Here is a 15234-nt window from a genome sequence, read left to right as displayed (position 1 = left end):
CCGGTAAAAGTAAAGCGGATTGCTTCGTCGTTCAGCGGGAGACAAGCGGAAAGGAAATCACTTTTCAAACTCGTGGCTGGGGCCAATCGTCGCCCCAAGGCTGATGACTTCATAGCAATGACGACGCGGCTGCCTCGCTGTCGGGTTGCGCGCAGGGAAATCATAAAGGCGGGCCGCATCGCGATAATGACATGAAAAATGAACTCGAGCGGAGATAATCAGCGAAATTAAATAATTGCACTGGTCGGTGGCGCGTCAGTGCCGACGAATTTAATCGATTTACGATCTTCCATAATCCAGTACCGGCTTCCGGTTCTTGCTACCGGTCCGAGATCCGTTTCGTTGATTTCTCTTTCCTTCTCCTTCACGTCCCGGCTCGCATTTCCTTCTGTCAATCTTTCTTTACCGCTTGCTCCAGTTCCCTTCGCTCTCCCCGCTGTCTCTCTTTTTCGCACACCATTTTTATTCCATCAGTTAGAGGCTTCCCTCGCTTTTTGTTCCTCTTGCACGCGGTGGATCCTCCTCCCTTCTTTTTGCTCGTTCCGTTTCCTGTTTGTTTCGTGCTCCTTTTTCCTTTGTCCAGTTGGTCTCAGAGCTTCCCTCGAGATTCGTCAGGCATCCCTTTCTTCGCCATGTTTCCCTTTCCTTTCACTCCGAATTTTCTTCTATCACCCCTTTGGCTTTTTTCTGCGAATACTTTATTTCTACCAGAGAGCTTTTCTGCTTTCTTTTTCCACTGCACCCCCTTCATTATACTCGTTTATGGCCCCCCCCCTTTTCACTTCTTTTTCTTCCACTCTGTCCACGGCTCGCCCTCTCCCTCCAACTCTCATTTTCTTCCCCGACTGCTCTCTCCCTCCTCGCGTCACGCAATGGTACTCCTCGTGTTTCCCCCCGCCAGGTGTCAGATCGAAATGAAAAATGTAAATTAGTCGTAATGATGCGGAGGTAACTGTATCGATGTATATCTCTTCATCAACGCCCATAGTACGCGTTCGCAAGATACGCCGACGTGTGCAGGCCGAAATACAAGATGTTCCTCCAGGTAACACGGGTAAGTGCTGCTTGCCTGCCCGATTCTAAGGTTTATGCGAGTTTACATTATGCTATGAGCGACAATAATCTCATTATCCAGAGGAATTGCTTTCCTAGGTACAAGCGACCTCTAAGCTGACGAGGGAGGGAGAAACCTCATAAATTAACGTCTTCATTCCTTCGTAAAGCTTCTATAAAGCGTCGCGAAGCGTCACATTCAGCGGTATAAAGAATTCATTGCTCTCTCGCAAACGTTGCGTCATTATTCCACGTACAGTGGGTTTTGATTAAGGTGTCGGAGGGTGACGAATTGTATAATGAGGATTTGATGCCCTCGCGCGGTAAGCAATTAGTCCGTGGGGATTATTAATGTGTTGAACTAACAATTTCATCAAGAACCTTACTCTGCTCCGGCATAACTTCGTCCCTCCTCTTTCTTTACCTGTCACGAGTAGAATCCGAGTCAATGATATTTTCGGGCTATTAATTCTCTCAAAAATCACAGGACCCCCTATCGATGAGGAGCATGTACTTGTAAAAGAATTACCACCAAGAATCGAGGATTAAATAAAATTCCAGCTCGAGATTAGGCCGTCAAAAAGCGACGTCGAAATCATTGGGGAAAAAGTGGCCAAACACGAGGCTACCGGCAATAAGATCGACGCGCAGGAGGTTAATTACCAGGGCTCGTCGCTTCGGATCTTTTATGGGGTCTACGGGGAATGGCAAACCGCGAGAGAGGAACGGTAAGCGTCAGTAAAAAAGCGAAAGAGGTGCAACCCCCACGATCCGCTATCTGAATCTCCTGCACAACGTTCGCAACCTTCCTTCTCCTCTTCCTCGTCTTCTTCTTCTGCTTCTTCTTCTTCTTTCTGCTGGGTAACCGGAGGCGAGGACGCACCACGTGCCTGCTTGAAAAATCAGCGCGTTTACCGAGAGGCTAATTAATTTACATAGCAGAGCGACGCGGGTGTTTTTTTTCGGTCGACGTTGTTTGTGGAACTGAGGGCGTACTGGTGGGAAATAGACGATACCGTAGGGACCGTGCTGAAATTTAATCAATGCCTTGCTACATAGAATTGGTACCTCCGTTGCAACCCGTATACGTGATGTATAGTGGCGTAAGGGTTCAAGGATGGTACAAAAGGAGTTAGGTGTTTTCCTCCTTTTCGAAACTTTCGGCCCTACATCCGCAAGAAGTCTCTGCCATGATATGACCCGCTCACCGCACGGGAACCACTTCCTTCACATTGTGCAAAATAACGGAACCTCTTCGACCAGACAAAGTTGTTCCTCCCATATTCTTCACAACTCTGTATAAGACCTGCATCAGGCTCCAGCAGTTCTCGAAACACATGCTGTCAGAATTCATTGCACCCAGGTGATGAATCTCCCTCCAAACGCATGGAAGGTATAACGGTCCCCCGCTTCCATATCGAACGCCACGCGTTTTTCGCAATTAACGCGCTACTGCCCTCTGGCAGGCAGCAGCGGACGCGGTCCAGGGTACAGAGTAGGGGAAGGAGGCGGCCGGGCTGCAGGCGAGCTGGTAATGCACAAGAACTCCCCGGTATCGGGACATCGGGCGACACTCTCCCGGGAGTCTTCGGAAAAGATCTGAGGTCCGACAATGAATACCTATTAAAACGGTGTGAACAATGCCCGGGGCTGGCCCGTGGTCCTCTCTCAGGATCGCGCCGGTAGCAACAAGAGCGCTAAGTAGAGGCCCGGGCAACCTCTTGTGCCCCGCAGGTGATATACTGCGAGATCCGCGATATCGGGACGTGGGCTCGCAGACCCCAGAACTGGACACAACGCTCCTCTCCGAGCAGCTCTGCTGTCTCTCGCGTTCGCATTCCAGTTCCCGTTCGCATTCCCATTCGCACCCGAGACTACGATCCGGATTCGTGTCCATTACCTTGCATACGCCGCGACCCGCTCGCGTCGTTCATGGTTTGTTTGGGGCCGATGCACCAAGGACCAACAGCAGCAGGATTCGATCTCTGGGAATATGTGTTGCGGGCGTTAAATGGAACTATGCTTGTATGGACGGGGACTACTTCCCTATCTTGCAAGTGGGCATACTCCCTGCGTCTAAGCGGGATACAATCAGTTCAAGCCCAAGTACTCCTCGAGTTTCACTTGCCTAGTCTTATAAAAATGACAGACTATACTGGTCCCGTGATTAGTACGATGAACCTCCTTCCGATAAGCATCCCAATAACTGGTCCAGCTGATCCAGGCCACCAAAGTACCCGTGACACCCAAAAACAAGCATCCAGGGCACCGGTGTTATCAGAGTTTCCCTAGTGGAGGGGGGAGGAGGCGATCGTTCGTGGCCAGGTTCGCAGTACTTAGCGGCGTTAAATCGATAAAAGTGTAGAAGCCGCATTACGAGGGTTTCGTGTGGGCACACTTAGAGGCCGCGCACGTTCGTCGTGAGATTGGAGTCGCAGAAGGCAACTCCAGACCGGGGGAGGAAGATAATGGACGAGAGAAAGAGGAACGTCTACCCATTATTCCGCGGTGATTCTTCGATTGGCCTCACCTGATTGCGATTGTAGATGAGATTGCACACCCGCGGCGCAGGAAGCCGGGCGGCGCTGTTGCATAATTCCGACCTGATCTTTTCGCGTTTCCATTTGATCATTCATTTCGAGGGTAAGAAATGGTTAGTAATTATCAATAAATCCGGATTCTTGATTATAAGCTGGGCCCAGTTGAAAGTTAACCCTAAGGTTGGACAGGTAATTCCATTGCAAGCCCGCGGATACAATGTCATGCGCATATCGGTTATCACCGGTTTTGAGTAAACTTGAATATATTTAAAGTAACGTTCAATGTCGTAATTTTAAGCAGTCACGCCATGGTTTCGCGGAGAAACTAAAAAATTGGGTCACTAGGATGCAAATTAATTTGTCTTCCGACGTCGACCGAGGAATCGCGATTTCTCCCCGTCAGCAGTAAATAGAACTGAACAAACGCTGTCGAAACTAGATATCGCAAAAACGTCGCGGCATATAAATGTGTGGATGTTTAACTCGAATACGAATGAAATTATCGACGTTCGATCTGAAATGTCGTTATCGCCGTGTAAAGCGGCCCGTTGATACCGGAGCTGACCTAAAAAAAATTTAAAATGTCATAGCCGCGCGGATATCTTGACTAATTATGAATAAGCAATGCAAATGGGCCGAACAACGTTACGATTCTACGTCACGAAGGGATTATAAACTCTTCTTTGTACTGAAATTATAACCTTTCGGCAAATGAGCACTACGGGTTCCTCATAATAACCCGGCTTATCTTTTTATGGCGGATTTTCATTGTTCGGCGAATACCATTGCGATTGGCCCTATTTGTTGGCCTTCTTCGTTCTCAATCCACCAGGGTCCTGGAATGCGACAATTTTACAACGAGAAATAACGTTCAGTATCTCCTTTCCATCACCCTGCACCATGTATTCAAGTAATGGCCACAGGACTACAATGGTAGTCAAGGAACCCAGAATTTTGACGGGGAACAAACGAATTGTAGGATCGCGGAAGAAGGTTCGCCATTGTTTTTGAATCTTATTGTTTTCTCAAAGAGAGGAAGAGAGAGAGTAATGGCAGCTTCGCGTGTTCAGAAAGGTATTGCAGATGCTAATGCTTCTGGATGCGCAGCAGTGTTTAGATACAAAGATGCAATGCAAGAAATATCCGAATCTCCAGGGTGCGTCGATGATAAATGCTCCGACCGTGATTAACACGGAACGATGAAATGAATAGTTCCTACTGCACTGTCCAAATAATTGTTCCTTGAATTTAACTGGTTCTTTCATTTGGGCTATTCTCAGTAAGCCGCCTAGTTTAGTTTTCACAGGCGCGAATGAACTATTTACCTTGAAAGTAGCTTTTCGTTCGGAGATAGCTCACGCTGAGTCTGAGGATGCTAAGGCGATCCAGCTTGCTCAGAATGTTCTGCTCGAACGGAAGTAACGACGCCAACGTGTCTAATTCGGCGTTCAATCGTTCTCGATGTCGCTTGCTGGGGTTCGACTTCGTCACGCCATCTTTTTGAGGCGGCTTCAAGCTGCAACAGATAAAAGAAACTGTTAGGCTTGAATGACTTTTACAAGATTGAGGATTAGGCCGGTTAAGGGGGAACACCACTATGACGGCCGGAAAAGTAAGCCGTTATCAAGATTTTTTTTCAGGAATAATTTACAGTTTTCATTTAAAAATTTTATTACCTATCTTTAGCACAATGTCTTAAGAGACTATAAAAAATAAATAGAAAAACATGCATAAATTTTAATATATTAATTAATATTCTAGACCCCCATGCGCGTTGTTCGAATGAGTAACTATGCAGGTCCGAAATCAAATTTCATTTTTTTTATTGTGACAACTGTAAATTATTCCTGAAAAAAATTCTTAAAAATGGCTTACTTTTCCGGCCGTCACTGTGGTGTTCCCCCCTAAGTGTTACCCGTGGGTTTAACCTCACTTTTGTGTCGCTTACATACGTTAACCAACAAGTTGAGGTTATAACGATATGCTACTAATGATAAATCCCTTCTGTTACTGATAAACTATTTTTCTTCTGTTCCTCATCAAAACGCATTGGAAAGCCCAGAAAAAGAGGTACACGGTGAACAGAAAAAGAAAAACAGAGAAAAACTACGTTTAGCCTTAATTAAAATGCTTAGAGGTTAGAAAGCGTGATGAATGAGATTGCCAGCCATACATAGACTGCCAGTGCGACGGCGTGGCAACAACAAGAAGAGCTCAATTAATTATTAGATGACATGAAATCCATTATCGTAGATGAGGAATGACGCAGGTCCTCGAGGAATAGTTCTATTCAGGGGCCATTGGAGCCTCCACTGAGTTTTCGATCTTTTCCCTCATCAATATTTTAAACCTTCCGCTTAGACCTTGCCCCTCCAGTAGTATGACTTCAATTTACAAATTCGTCAATTATTAGACCCCCTCTTCATCCTTCTCCCACTGTTACTCTTCTGTTTGCCGCGAATCACCCAGAAACTTGAGGATCAGCGTGACATCGCAAGGCATTCGATGACTGTACAACGATGAGGGACGGATAAAAAAAATTATAGATTTCAGAGAACAATGTCCCAGGCAACCAATGAATGAGGAACGCGTTTATGCAACTGACTTTTGTTCTCCCACATCGTGGGAAGAAAGCTACGTGAATCGTGCACTTTGCGCGGCATAAAACTGCATTTCAATGCATTCTGCAACTGCAAGTTCCCCGGGAATCGCTAGAGGATAAAACCAATGCGACAATATCATACCTAATTACAATGTAATTGTTTTTTTGTTGCGACTATACACAGCGTTTCCTGGGCTGTACGTTTTAATCGGCTTGGTCCGAGGCTTGCTCGGACGATCGTTTACATTGTATTAAATGATTTCCCTTAACCGGTTACTTTAAACCGTAATTTCTATGATCACCGCTATCTGGTTGTTCAAGTACAGTCTCTGCAACGAGATCGTTACTACCGAATTTGAATTGCATTCATTGCAGCAATTTGCTGCCCTCCGGGTAATTACTTTATTTGTAACTCCTGTAGTAATCGGTCCCCATTACACCTGAATTATAGTTTCTGCATCAATGGTTATTAAATTTGGACTACTGTTTCCGAAACCATCAGTTACCCTCGATCAATTACTTTAATTATGTTTGCTGGAAGAAGCAGTTACCACGAAACTGGGATCATACTTCCCCTAGTAATTAGTAATGAGCCTGATCCTCTATAAGTCTGCGCATACTAGCTCATTCAAGGAATTATCCTTTCAATTGCATCTTAAATAAAATTAACTAGGAGAATCAGCAGATTTAACGTCACAAATGGCTTAGAGGTTTAGCCAATCGAGTAGTCCACATTGGACCCCTCAGTCCACGTCAGCCTACTAGTACATAGGCCAGTTGTGTAGATACGTAGTAGGCCTGCCTTCTGTAACACGGTTACGCACTCAAAATGTGCGCGCATACTTAAGTCGCTGTTTAATGGCAGGCTCGTTATCGCGATCGCTACCCCCAGGCTCTAGGGCAACTCTCTGTTCCCAAATAGCACCGTGGAACTTGTTTTCGATTGTGTTTTCCTCAACATGGATGTCTAATCAAGGCAATGCTTCGGAGATTGCGCATGCACACTGGTCCGACTCGATCTTACCAGGGAATGCATGCCTAAACAATTCCTCGATCCTCAGCAAGGGACAATGAAAAGCTCCAGGATTGATTGGAATTAAATAACACGAGCTAGATCGGAAGCGCCCGTAACACGCCATCCTCTAATCTATCAGCACCCTAAGTCGTAGTCAAGGCTGTTCTGGTTCACGTTAGACCCCAACTATGACACCTCGTCATCATCTTTTGACGCGTGGCCTTTTGACAGTTGGAAATATTTTTCACTTCGATCTGAGGCGCGCAGAAAGAACGACGTCCCTAGAAAATACGCCATTTTGCTGTTAGTATCCGTGAAGCTCGGCATCCCCTTCGACCCTTCCAACCCTTGGACAAAACATACACCCGGAGATACAAGTGTCTGCGTATCTGTTTCGTCCCTTTCCGCGCCCTTTAATAGCCCGCTGTATGAAGCTCGTAACTTCACTGATGTCCTTCCCCGCGAGAGAAGAAGCCCGGCTAGGGGAAAGGGGATTCATCGTTGGAATGGAACAGGGAGACGCGCAGGCGCCACGAAGGGTGGGTCCACTATGGATTTTCGAGGGTAGATACGCTCTACCAGTGGGGTTCCGGGGTGGCAGACAGTATGGAGTAGCAATGGAAGCCCCCACTGCAGAAGGGATGCTAGCCTGCTTCCTGGGAGGGTGATATACACACGTAGCCACTGAGAGGGTGTGCAGTGCTGCCTTGGAATGTCTACGATCGACCTTGAACCGATGTCCAGACCTTTGTAGAGCTCGGTTACTTCAAAGAAGGGTTAAACTCTTTGTGTATGCCGACTCGCTAACGCAATTCCAGTGCAATTGTCAGCTATCTGACAAGTCTGTTAGCCTATCTATATCATTCGAGCCTGGTGTCCCTTATTTAGCCTACTCTCCGTTTCTTCTTAAGATGATCTGAACGATACAGAAACTCCCGGGTGAGCCGAGCGCCTCGGCACGCAACGAAATTCACCTCGGCTCGAAACGAGCGGAAGTGCATTCGCCTGTCAACGTCGAATTTCGTAAGTGGCGACCAGAAAGAGCGCACTGATGGCGGCCGGGGCGACTTTCAACATCCTGTGGCGAATAATCGACCATATGTCGGCCGGCACCAGAATTAGTGGTCTCCGTCAAAGAGAGCTTCTCGACAACAAAAATGCAAATGCAGCTGGTAAGCTACATTCGTGGTCGTCAGCTTGCCTTGGGCTAGGCTGTTCCCTGGATACCGAAGCCGCCTGCAAGCTCCACTTAGATTTCTATTTGACAACTATAGGTGCAAGGCGGATAGCACTCTATTGAAGAATACCTTTTCTAATCACTGTTAATCGACCGAGCCTCTGGGTAAAGGTCTAATCCATCCACCCCGGATACACCTCCTGATGTTCACCACCCCCAAGGTAGACATAGTGGTTTCTTCGCATCACGCGGCACTTTTCACCGCGAAATCGCTTCTCGCTTGCGTCGCTAACGGTCCCAAATCGACGTTGCGATGCTAACGGGAGCAGAAAGGATCGTTCTCCCGCGTGTGCTCAGCGCGTTAACAAACGGCCCAGTCACCGTCGGTTAACATTACACGGACGCGAGCCGGCGTTCAACCAGAGCGTCGCGAACGCCGTTTCCTCCATCGCCGACGCGAATTAATTAACGCGATCGTTCTCGGATTAATTGCAGCCGGCGTATCGGTCAGGAGCGCGAGAACGATTCTGCATTTTCTCGCGCACGCGATTTGCCGGCTAAACGCGGCGCCGCCGCCGGTTGATCAGCCTCGCGAAACGATCCGGCCAAACAATTACCAGCTTATGGAGCAGGCCAGTTTTTGTTCCAACCATGTGGGAGGATTTTGCATGAAAAGAATTGTCTTCCGAATCCAAGTGCCGTAGGAATATTAGGACACTATTAAATGGCACCCCATCAGGGCAACCAGTAAACACCAACTAATTTTTGGTGCGATAAGTGACGTGTGTACAAGAAAAATGTGGCTTATATATTCCTTTTACCATATCCCACTAGCTGTTAGAGACGCAAGTCCATCACGCCAGCCATTCCATGCCTGGATATGTAGAGCACGTAACTAGCGTGACAAACGGAATTATTATACGAGGACGAACACCTTGTCAGGATGCTCTACGACTGCCGGAATTAATTGAGTGTTGGAACTAAGACGGTTCTCCGGTAGTACAGGATTTTTCATTTCTATTGTGCCAACTGGTGATGGTCCTGAATTAGCCCCGGGTTAGAAACCAATACGTCCACGCCCAGGCTTACGTAAAGGGGGATGGTGAAGTTGGAACATCTCTTAGGTTTTAGCAGGTTTAAACGGTGACCAGATCAGATGGCGATTTCGCTTAGAAATCTCCACGCATCGGAATCTCCGGGCGACCCACGCAGACGCGAGATCCTCCAGCGATCAGTCGGACATCGACATTACCTCCTCTCGCGTGATCGCGCTGGCCGGTGCAGCGAATTTCGAATTCAACGGAGAATTTATAGCGGCGCGGCCGGAGTTAGGTCCTGGTAGTTGTCCGTGGTCTCGAGTGTTGCTGCCGTTGCGTTTTCGGCAGTCAGGAGATTTGTGGTCCCCGGGATTCGACGATTTAGATGTTCATTTAATTTAGTCGTCTCCGTCGGTTGAACCGATGCCGTGGCCCCTCGGTTCATTAATAGTCGAACTGTGCAAATAAAGGAGCTTTGATTTATGCACTGCCCGCCGCGCGTACGCTACAAACTCCTTCTACGCCGCGTAGTTAATTAAATTGTTTATAGTTGTCGTTCGTGCAGGCTTTTCTGGAATTAAAATGCCACGAGCATGGCCAGAGCTCGTTAGACGGAGCCTGTGTTCCTCAATTTCCAGAGGGACATGAGGAACATTAGTACACTGTTGCTAACTCGTGAGTGAAACTCAAGATTAGTTAATTCGTCCACGATTTTTGTCGCAGACGTGTACCCCATGGTTCGTTTATTAATACACTCCTGTACACCTCTCAAGGTTCAAAGCTGAAGGGTTGCTATCTCTGCGACTACGTGCCCGTTTGCGCGGTAGGCTGCGGCAAGATGCTCGATAGGGATCAGAGGAGGGAATAACGTCGCCAGTAGCACCGTAAACAAAGCCTGAAGGCGTGGGACGTCGAATGGAAAGCCTCACGGATCTTCGTTAATTGTGCGGATTGAACGGCGATCTCCTCGCCATGATATCTTCGATTTTCTGCAATAACCAGCTGTCTAGCTTGGCCCCCGCAACATAAATTCGTGGCGGCCACTTCACGGAATCCCGCCAGCCGGTGGTATCATACGCGAATCCGCCTCTCGAATTCTGCAAACAATTATGTAAGGGCGCGGCCAGTTAACAGACACCGCTTCCCAACCGGAAGTCTCATTTAAACGAGGAATATCCATTCCACTTTTCAAATTTGTTTGTACTAATTACGGCAAGTGATTAAGTATTTTTGGATTGTAATGAGTTTCTACATCACCCGCAGACGTTTCGTCTCTCGCAATTAACTTCGGAGCAAGTTTCAAACTTGGATGAATAAAAGTACGTTCCTGGGCTTCAACCTCGAGAAACTTCCGCCGCCCTTAATTGCATCACAGGCTTATTAGACGCGCCGTCATGTGAAATGCCTATGCGCACATGCAAATGTGGTTATTTACGCGTTTTAATATGTATATTTTGTATCCCTAATATGCATATTGATGCGCGCGGTGGTGTGCTTTCTAATACAGAGGCTTCTTCGCGACTAAAACGGAGTACACGTTTCATTCGAAATTAAACAAACCAATTCCATGGTCTCTGTGATCGCGGGTCGTTTACATTCATGGGCACTCGAATCGTAATTAAATCAGCCATTAAGAATTCATGGGTTATTAAAATGTCGTTGAACCGTATTTCACGATTCATTAATCGCTTCGGAGGATCTGAGTCCAGAACCATCGGCCAGAACATCAAATACACTGAATGTGCTGGTAAAACACAATTAATTGCAACACGGCGATAATTAGTCGTCGAGAATGTTTTCATCTGATACAGGGGGAATTATTGCCACGGCGCGGCGTGGCGTTAGAGCAGCCTGACGAGAAATATTCGTCTTCGAGCGGTCTGACGCATCGAGGTTGCGCAGATGGCGCTGCATGTCACTTCCGAAATTTCGTATCGCAGATTTGTTCGGTCATTCGCTCGGTACTTACTATTTAACAGCCACTTTAAGCGGAATTGATATATAAAATCAATGGCTGAAGTGAATTACTAAACAGATGATACGAACAACGAATAAACATTAGCCGCCCGTGGACAGCAGATCGTTTATTACCGTTGGGGTTAGGTCTACAGAATACCCCAGAACAGTACCAGGGACGGTCCACAGTTTCTCTGGGTCAATTAAGGGTTTCCTGTCCCGATACATGGCTTCCATCATTCATGGCTTGGTTGCTCGCTTCCATCAGACTCGCCCACCGATGGAGGAGCAGAAAAACGTGTCGCGACGCAACTGTGTCTGTGGTCACGTGATGGAGTAAGAAATCGCGGGGCCGCGTGATTTAGGAAGGAAAGTCGTTAATCAAGCGGCCGGGTTAGAAGTCAACAGGTGCGAGAACGAAGCGGCGGCGTGCCGCTCTCGCATGGGACACGCATGCCGCGCGTGTCTCCGCGCGTGTGTTGTTTGCTAAGCGTCAATGCTTCCCTATGTGTACAGAGTGACCTTAGAAGCTTGGAAGGGCTATAGCTCGCATTAGGCGATGATAGAGAAAATTGATAAGAGCGCACGTTGAATAGCTTAATGAAGACTATAGTTTTCTCGGTGATACAACACGCAGTTGCCCATTAATTGCAAACGGGCTTTTACCTTGGACGGGAACCCTCAATTAATCGTGGATCATCAACAATTCCAACAGAATTCGGTTAACGAGGGAATTAGCCTCGGAAGACTTATTGCTTGGATTAAGTTGCATGCATTAAAAGGTAGTTAAAGTGATACATAAATTGCGTCCTATGTAATCGATAATAAAATTTATTGTCTCGTCGATGCGTGAGATTAGTTAATCCCATGTAAACCGGTCTGATTCCCTCGCCGCGGCAACCACCAGGTTCTCGTCTTGTTTTGCACAGATAGCAATTTTCTCTTGGTAATTATCACTTTAAGGCTACATAGTGGATACATTAATAACCGGCGGGAAATACCTCGGGAATAGAATTCGTTCGGCCAATTGCCTGCTTCCCTCATCTTCGCGTAATCCACTATCACTCGAAGATTACGGCAATCTGTGAATCGCAGATTAAGTAATAAACTCATAATCCTACAATACAATTTTGATAGTGGCTAATAGCGAACTGACTATCTGCCAGTTGTTTTAAGCTGGATTAGTCTAGTTAGGTAATCATGCCTGAATTATTTTGGTTAGATCTGTCATAATTGTGTTGAAATTAGGATAACCCTGGTCTATTAGGACCCACTTCAATGAAACAAAGCGCTCAGGTCCCCTTAGTCTGTTCTAATATGGCTAGCGCGATGAAATACCCAGCCCAACAAACAAGTTAACCTGCGAATTAACAGAATTCTTCTAAGCTGTTTTTAATTGCACCCTTAATCAGTCTAACCACAGCAGACGGCTTCAGTCAAAAATGATCACGACTAGATTCAAGGGTCTGCGCTACCGAATTCCGATGACAGGGCAGGGGGACGTTCAGCGAGATAGGCAACAGGGCCTTGCTCCGAGAAGAAAAATGCTGGAAACGGCCTAGCAGACGCATTTGTCGGTTCTTGGCCCGGTTCTCGTCGCTCTCTGGTCGGCAGGAAAGATTAGTGGTCCTAATTCCCGTGCTCCTTCGTTCCGCAGGAAATCCCTACGTTGGAAAGACACGTCTCTGACCTCTCTTCCTTCAACCAGGAGAGAAGAGGCGGGCAGCGCGGACGAGTTATCTGTTCCGTTTTTCGGCCCATGTAGGTAGGAGTGTAGGTTACGAGTGTCCGAAAGCGGCGGCTGCGCTCGTGCTGGCTACCGTAAATGTAAATATCCTGCGCTCTCCGCATTAACATACGTCCCCGAAAGCTCATTAAGGATGAAATTAATTCTGGAATGGAATCGTTTCTCGTGTTTCATGGGCCTAAAGCTGGAACAGTGCTGGGAGACACTGCGGAGTCCAACTGAGACATGTTTTAAAGACAGTCTTGGTAATTTAGTTGCTCTTGCTTCTGGGATCTTTGGATGATTTTGGTTTGACACAAGGAGACGCGAGTCGATCGTCGGATATAATTACTTCTATATCTGTTTGGTAGATTATTAGGTCCCAGTGATGACTGGTCTAATGAAATTGCTATCAACTCGCAGGGGCGTCATTAGCACCCCACCGGCAAAAGACAAAAGAACAAGAAAACCTACTCCTGAAATTCGCAAGGACCACTGGAACCAGAATCCCGGAATCCGGTAAAAGCCACCGTTTCACCTGGATGATACGGGTGGACAGGAGTGCTTAAAAGGTGGCGCCAATCGATGAATTATCACGCGTCGCGTTGAACTCGCGCGTAAAGCAATCAGCGCGAGCGAAGAAATCATCGGGAGACTTAGAGGAGCAATTATCCTAATGGATGCAAAGTCACACCCTGCTGTCTGCACCGGGCATGGTAATGAGTTGATATCACCACATACCAGGACCTTGTATCCCTCCAGGTTCTGTCGGAGCAGCAGCGATCCTCTGCTCTCCCTTTCTTCCCTTTTTCTCCCACCTATCTACCTGCGCATCTCTCCCTTTCCCCCTCGCCTCGCGCAGAATTCACTCAGCCTCGAAAATCACGTTCACACTAGAGCCCTGCGGCTGTGTTCACCGGATACCCCTGCGCGCACCAATTGGGTAGAGATAACACTGAGAAAGAGACCGATCGCGAATCGTGATTTTGCTTTTTCAACGGCAACGATTCCTCGCTGGCTCTCGAGCCTTTTAAGCGCTATCGGATGAGTACGATTTTTTAAATTTAATTTTCTCATTTCGAAAATGCTCAGATGAACTCCCTTCGAGCAAAGACGTGAAAGCCCAGCAAATGCAGAGCGTTACCTTAATTACGAGCAGCGAACGCAAAAGGGTTAAGAAACTCGTCCCGTGCTCGGTAAAGCACTTGAAATGGCTTCGCACTTGTCACCGACCACGGTTATCTTTTCTCTTCTTAGAAGGTGTTCGCAAGGTGACAGAGATACCGAGAGGCATGACCTCTACCTGCTGTACACCTCCGTTGTATCGTCCTCCACGCGATTGCTTGCTCACGATTCGTTGAAATCTCGAGCCAGACGCTACTTATTCAGTCTCCTCCGGCACGTATGATCGATTCTGTAGTTCTCGTACGAAGTTACTCGAATTAGACCGGGCAGAATGTACTAGCACGGTCCAACAATGCTTCGCATCTAACAGATCGGCCTATCACCTGTGTTTCGTATTCTGTGTTCGTGACATGTGAGCGCTCATTGCGTTCTGATTGAACTATGTGTCACTGGGTATTTGATCCTGGCCATTTTCAGCAAATAAACTCAACCAAGCTTCGCCGCGCATCAACTTCTGCCAAAACAAGAATCACATACCGACCTGAACTTCAGAGGCGCCGGCAGACATCACATCACACGAGGCCATCAACATCTTCATCCCGATGTGAATCCACGAACTTAGACACAAAAAATTACGGAACTAACATGTGCTGAAGCAACACGAAAGCAACCCCGCCGGTCGGCTACAAAAGAACCGTGACAATGATGCGAACCGACTGCGGACACCCCGCTGTAGCAAGGTGCTTTTGTACGCCAGCAAGTGCATTGATTGAAATGCAAACCAGTTAAGGGTGCAACCTAATCTCCGACCGAGGAAAACTGGCGAGACCTTCTACCGTGGGTGTAATCCCTCTCCTAGGATTCGGTGTCGTTTTTCGTCGACTAAAGAGGACAAGCAGAAGCAGTAAATGGACTGGGTTCTGAGCTAACTGACTTTAAGTACATTTTTATGACAGAATCATGTGTTTTTAATACAATTTGTACGAATCAGGTGTCTGAATTT

General features: G+C 47.2%; 1 protein-coding gene across 3 annotated transcripts in view; it reads right to left on the bottom strand.

Annotated features, from left to right (window-relative positions):
• The window catches only part of Ss (aryl hydrocarbon receptor spineless), a 96447-nt gene that overhangs the window by 51431 nt on the left and 29782 nt on the right, over positions 1-15234 (bottom strand). For all 3 annotated transcript variants that reach the window (XM_076826038.1, XM_076826036.1, XM_076826037.1), the window contains exon 2: positions 4919-5109. In XM_076826038.1, the coding sequence (XP_076682153.1) occupies positions 4919-5109 (191 nt within the window). The remainder of the gene's footprint in view (positions 1-4918; positions 5110-15234) is intronic.

Source organism: Andrena cerasifolii, chromosome 13 (genome assembly GCF_050908995.1).
Source record: "Andrena cerasifolii isolate SP2316 chromosome 13, iyAndCera1_principal, whole genome shotgun sequence".
Lineage (NCBI taxonomy): Eukaryota > Metazoa > Arthropoda > Insecta > Hymenoptera > Andrenidae > Andrena > Andrena cerasifolii.
This window is presented reverse-complemented; position numbering and strand designations above follow the sequence as displayed.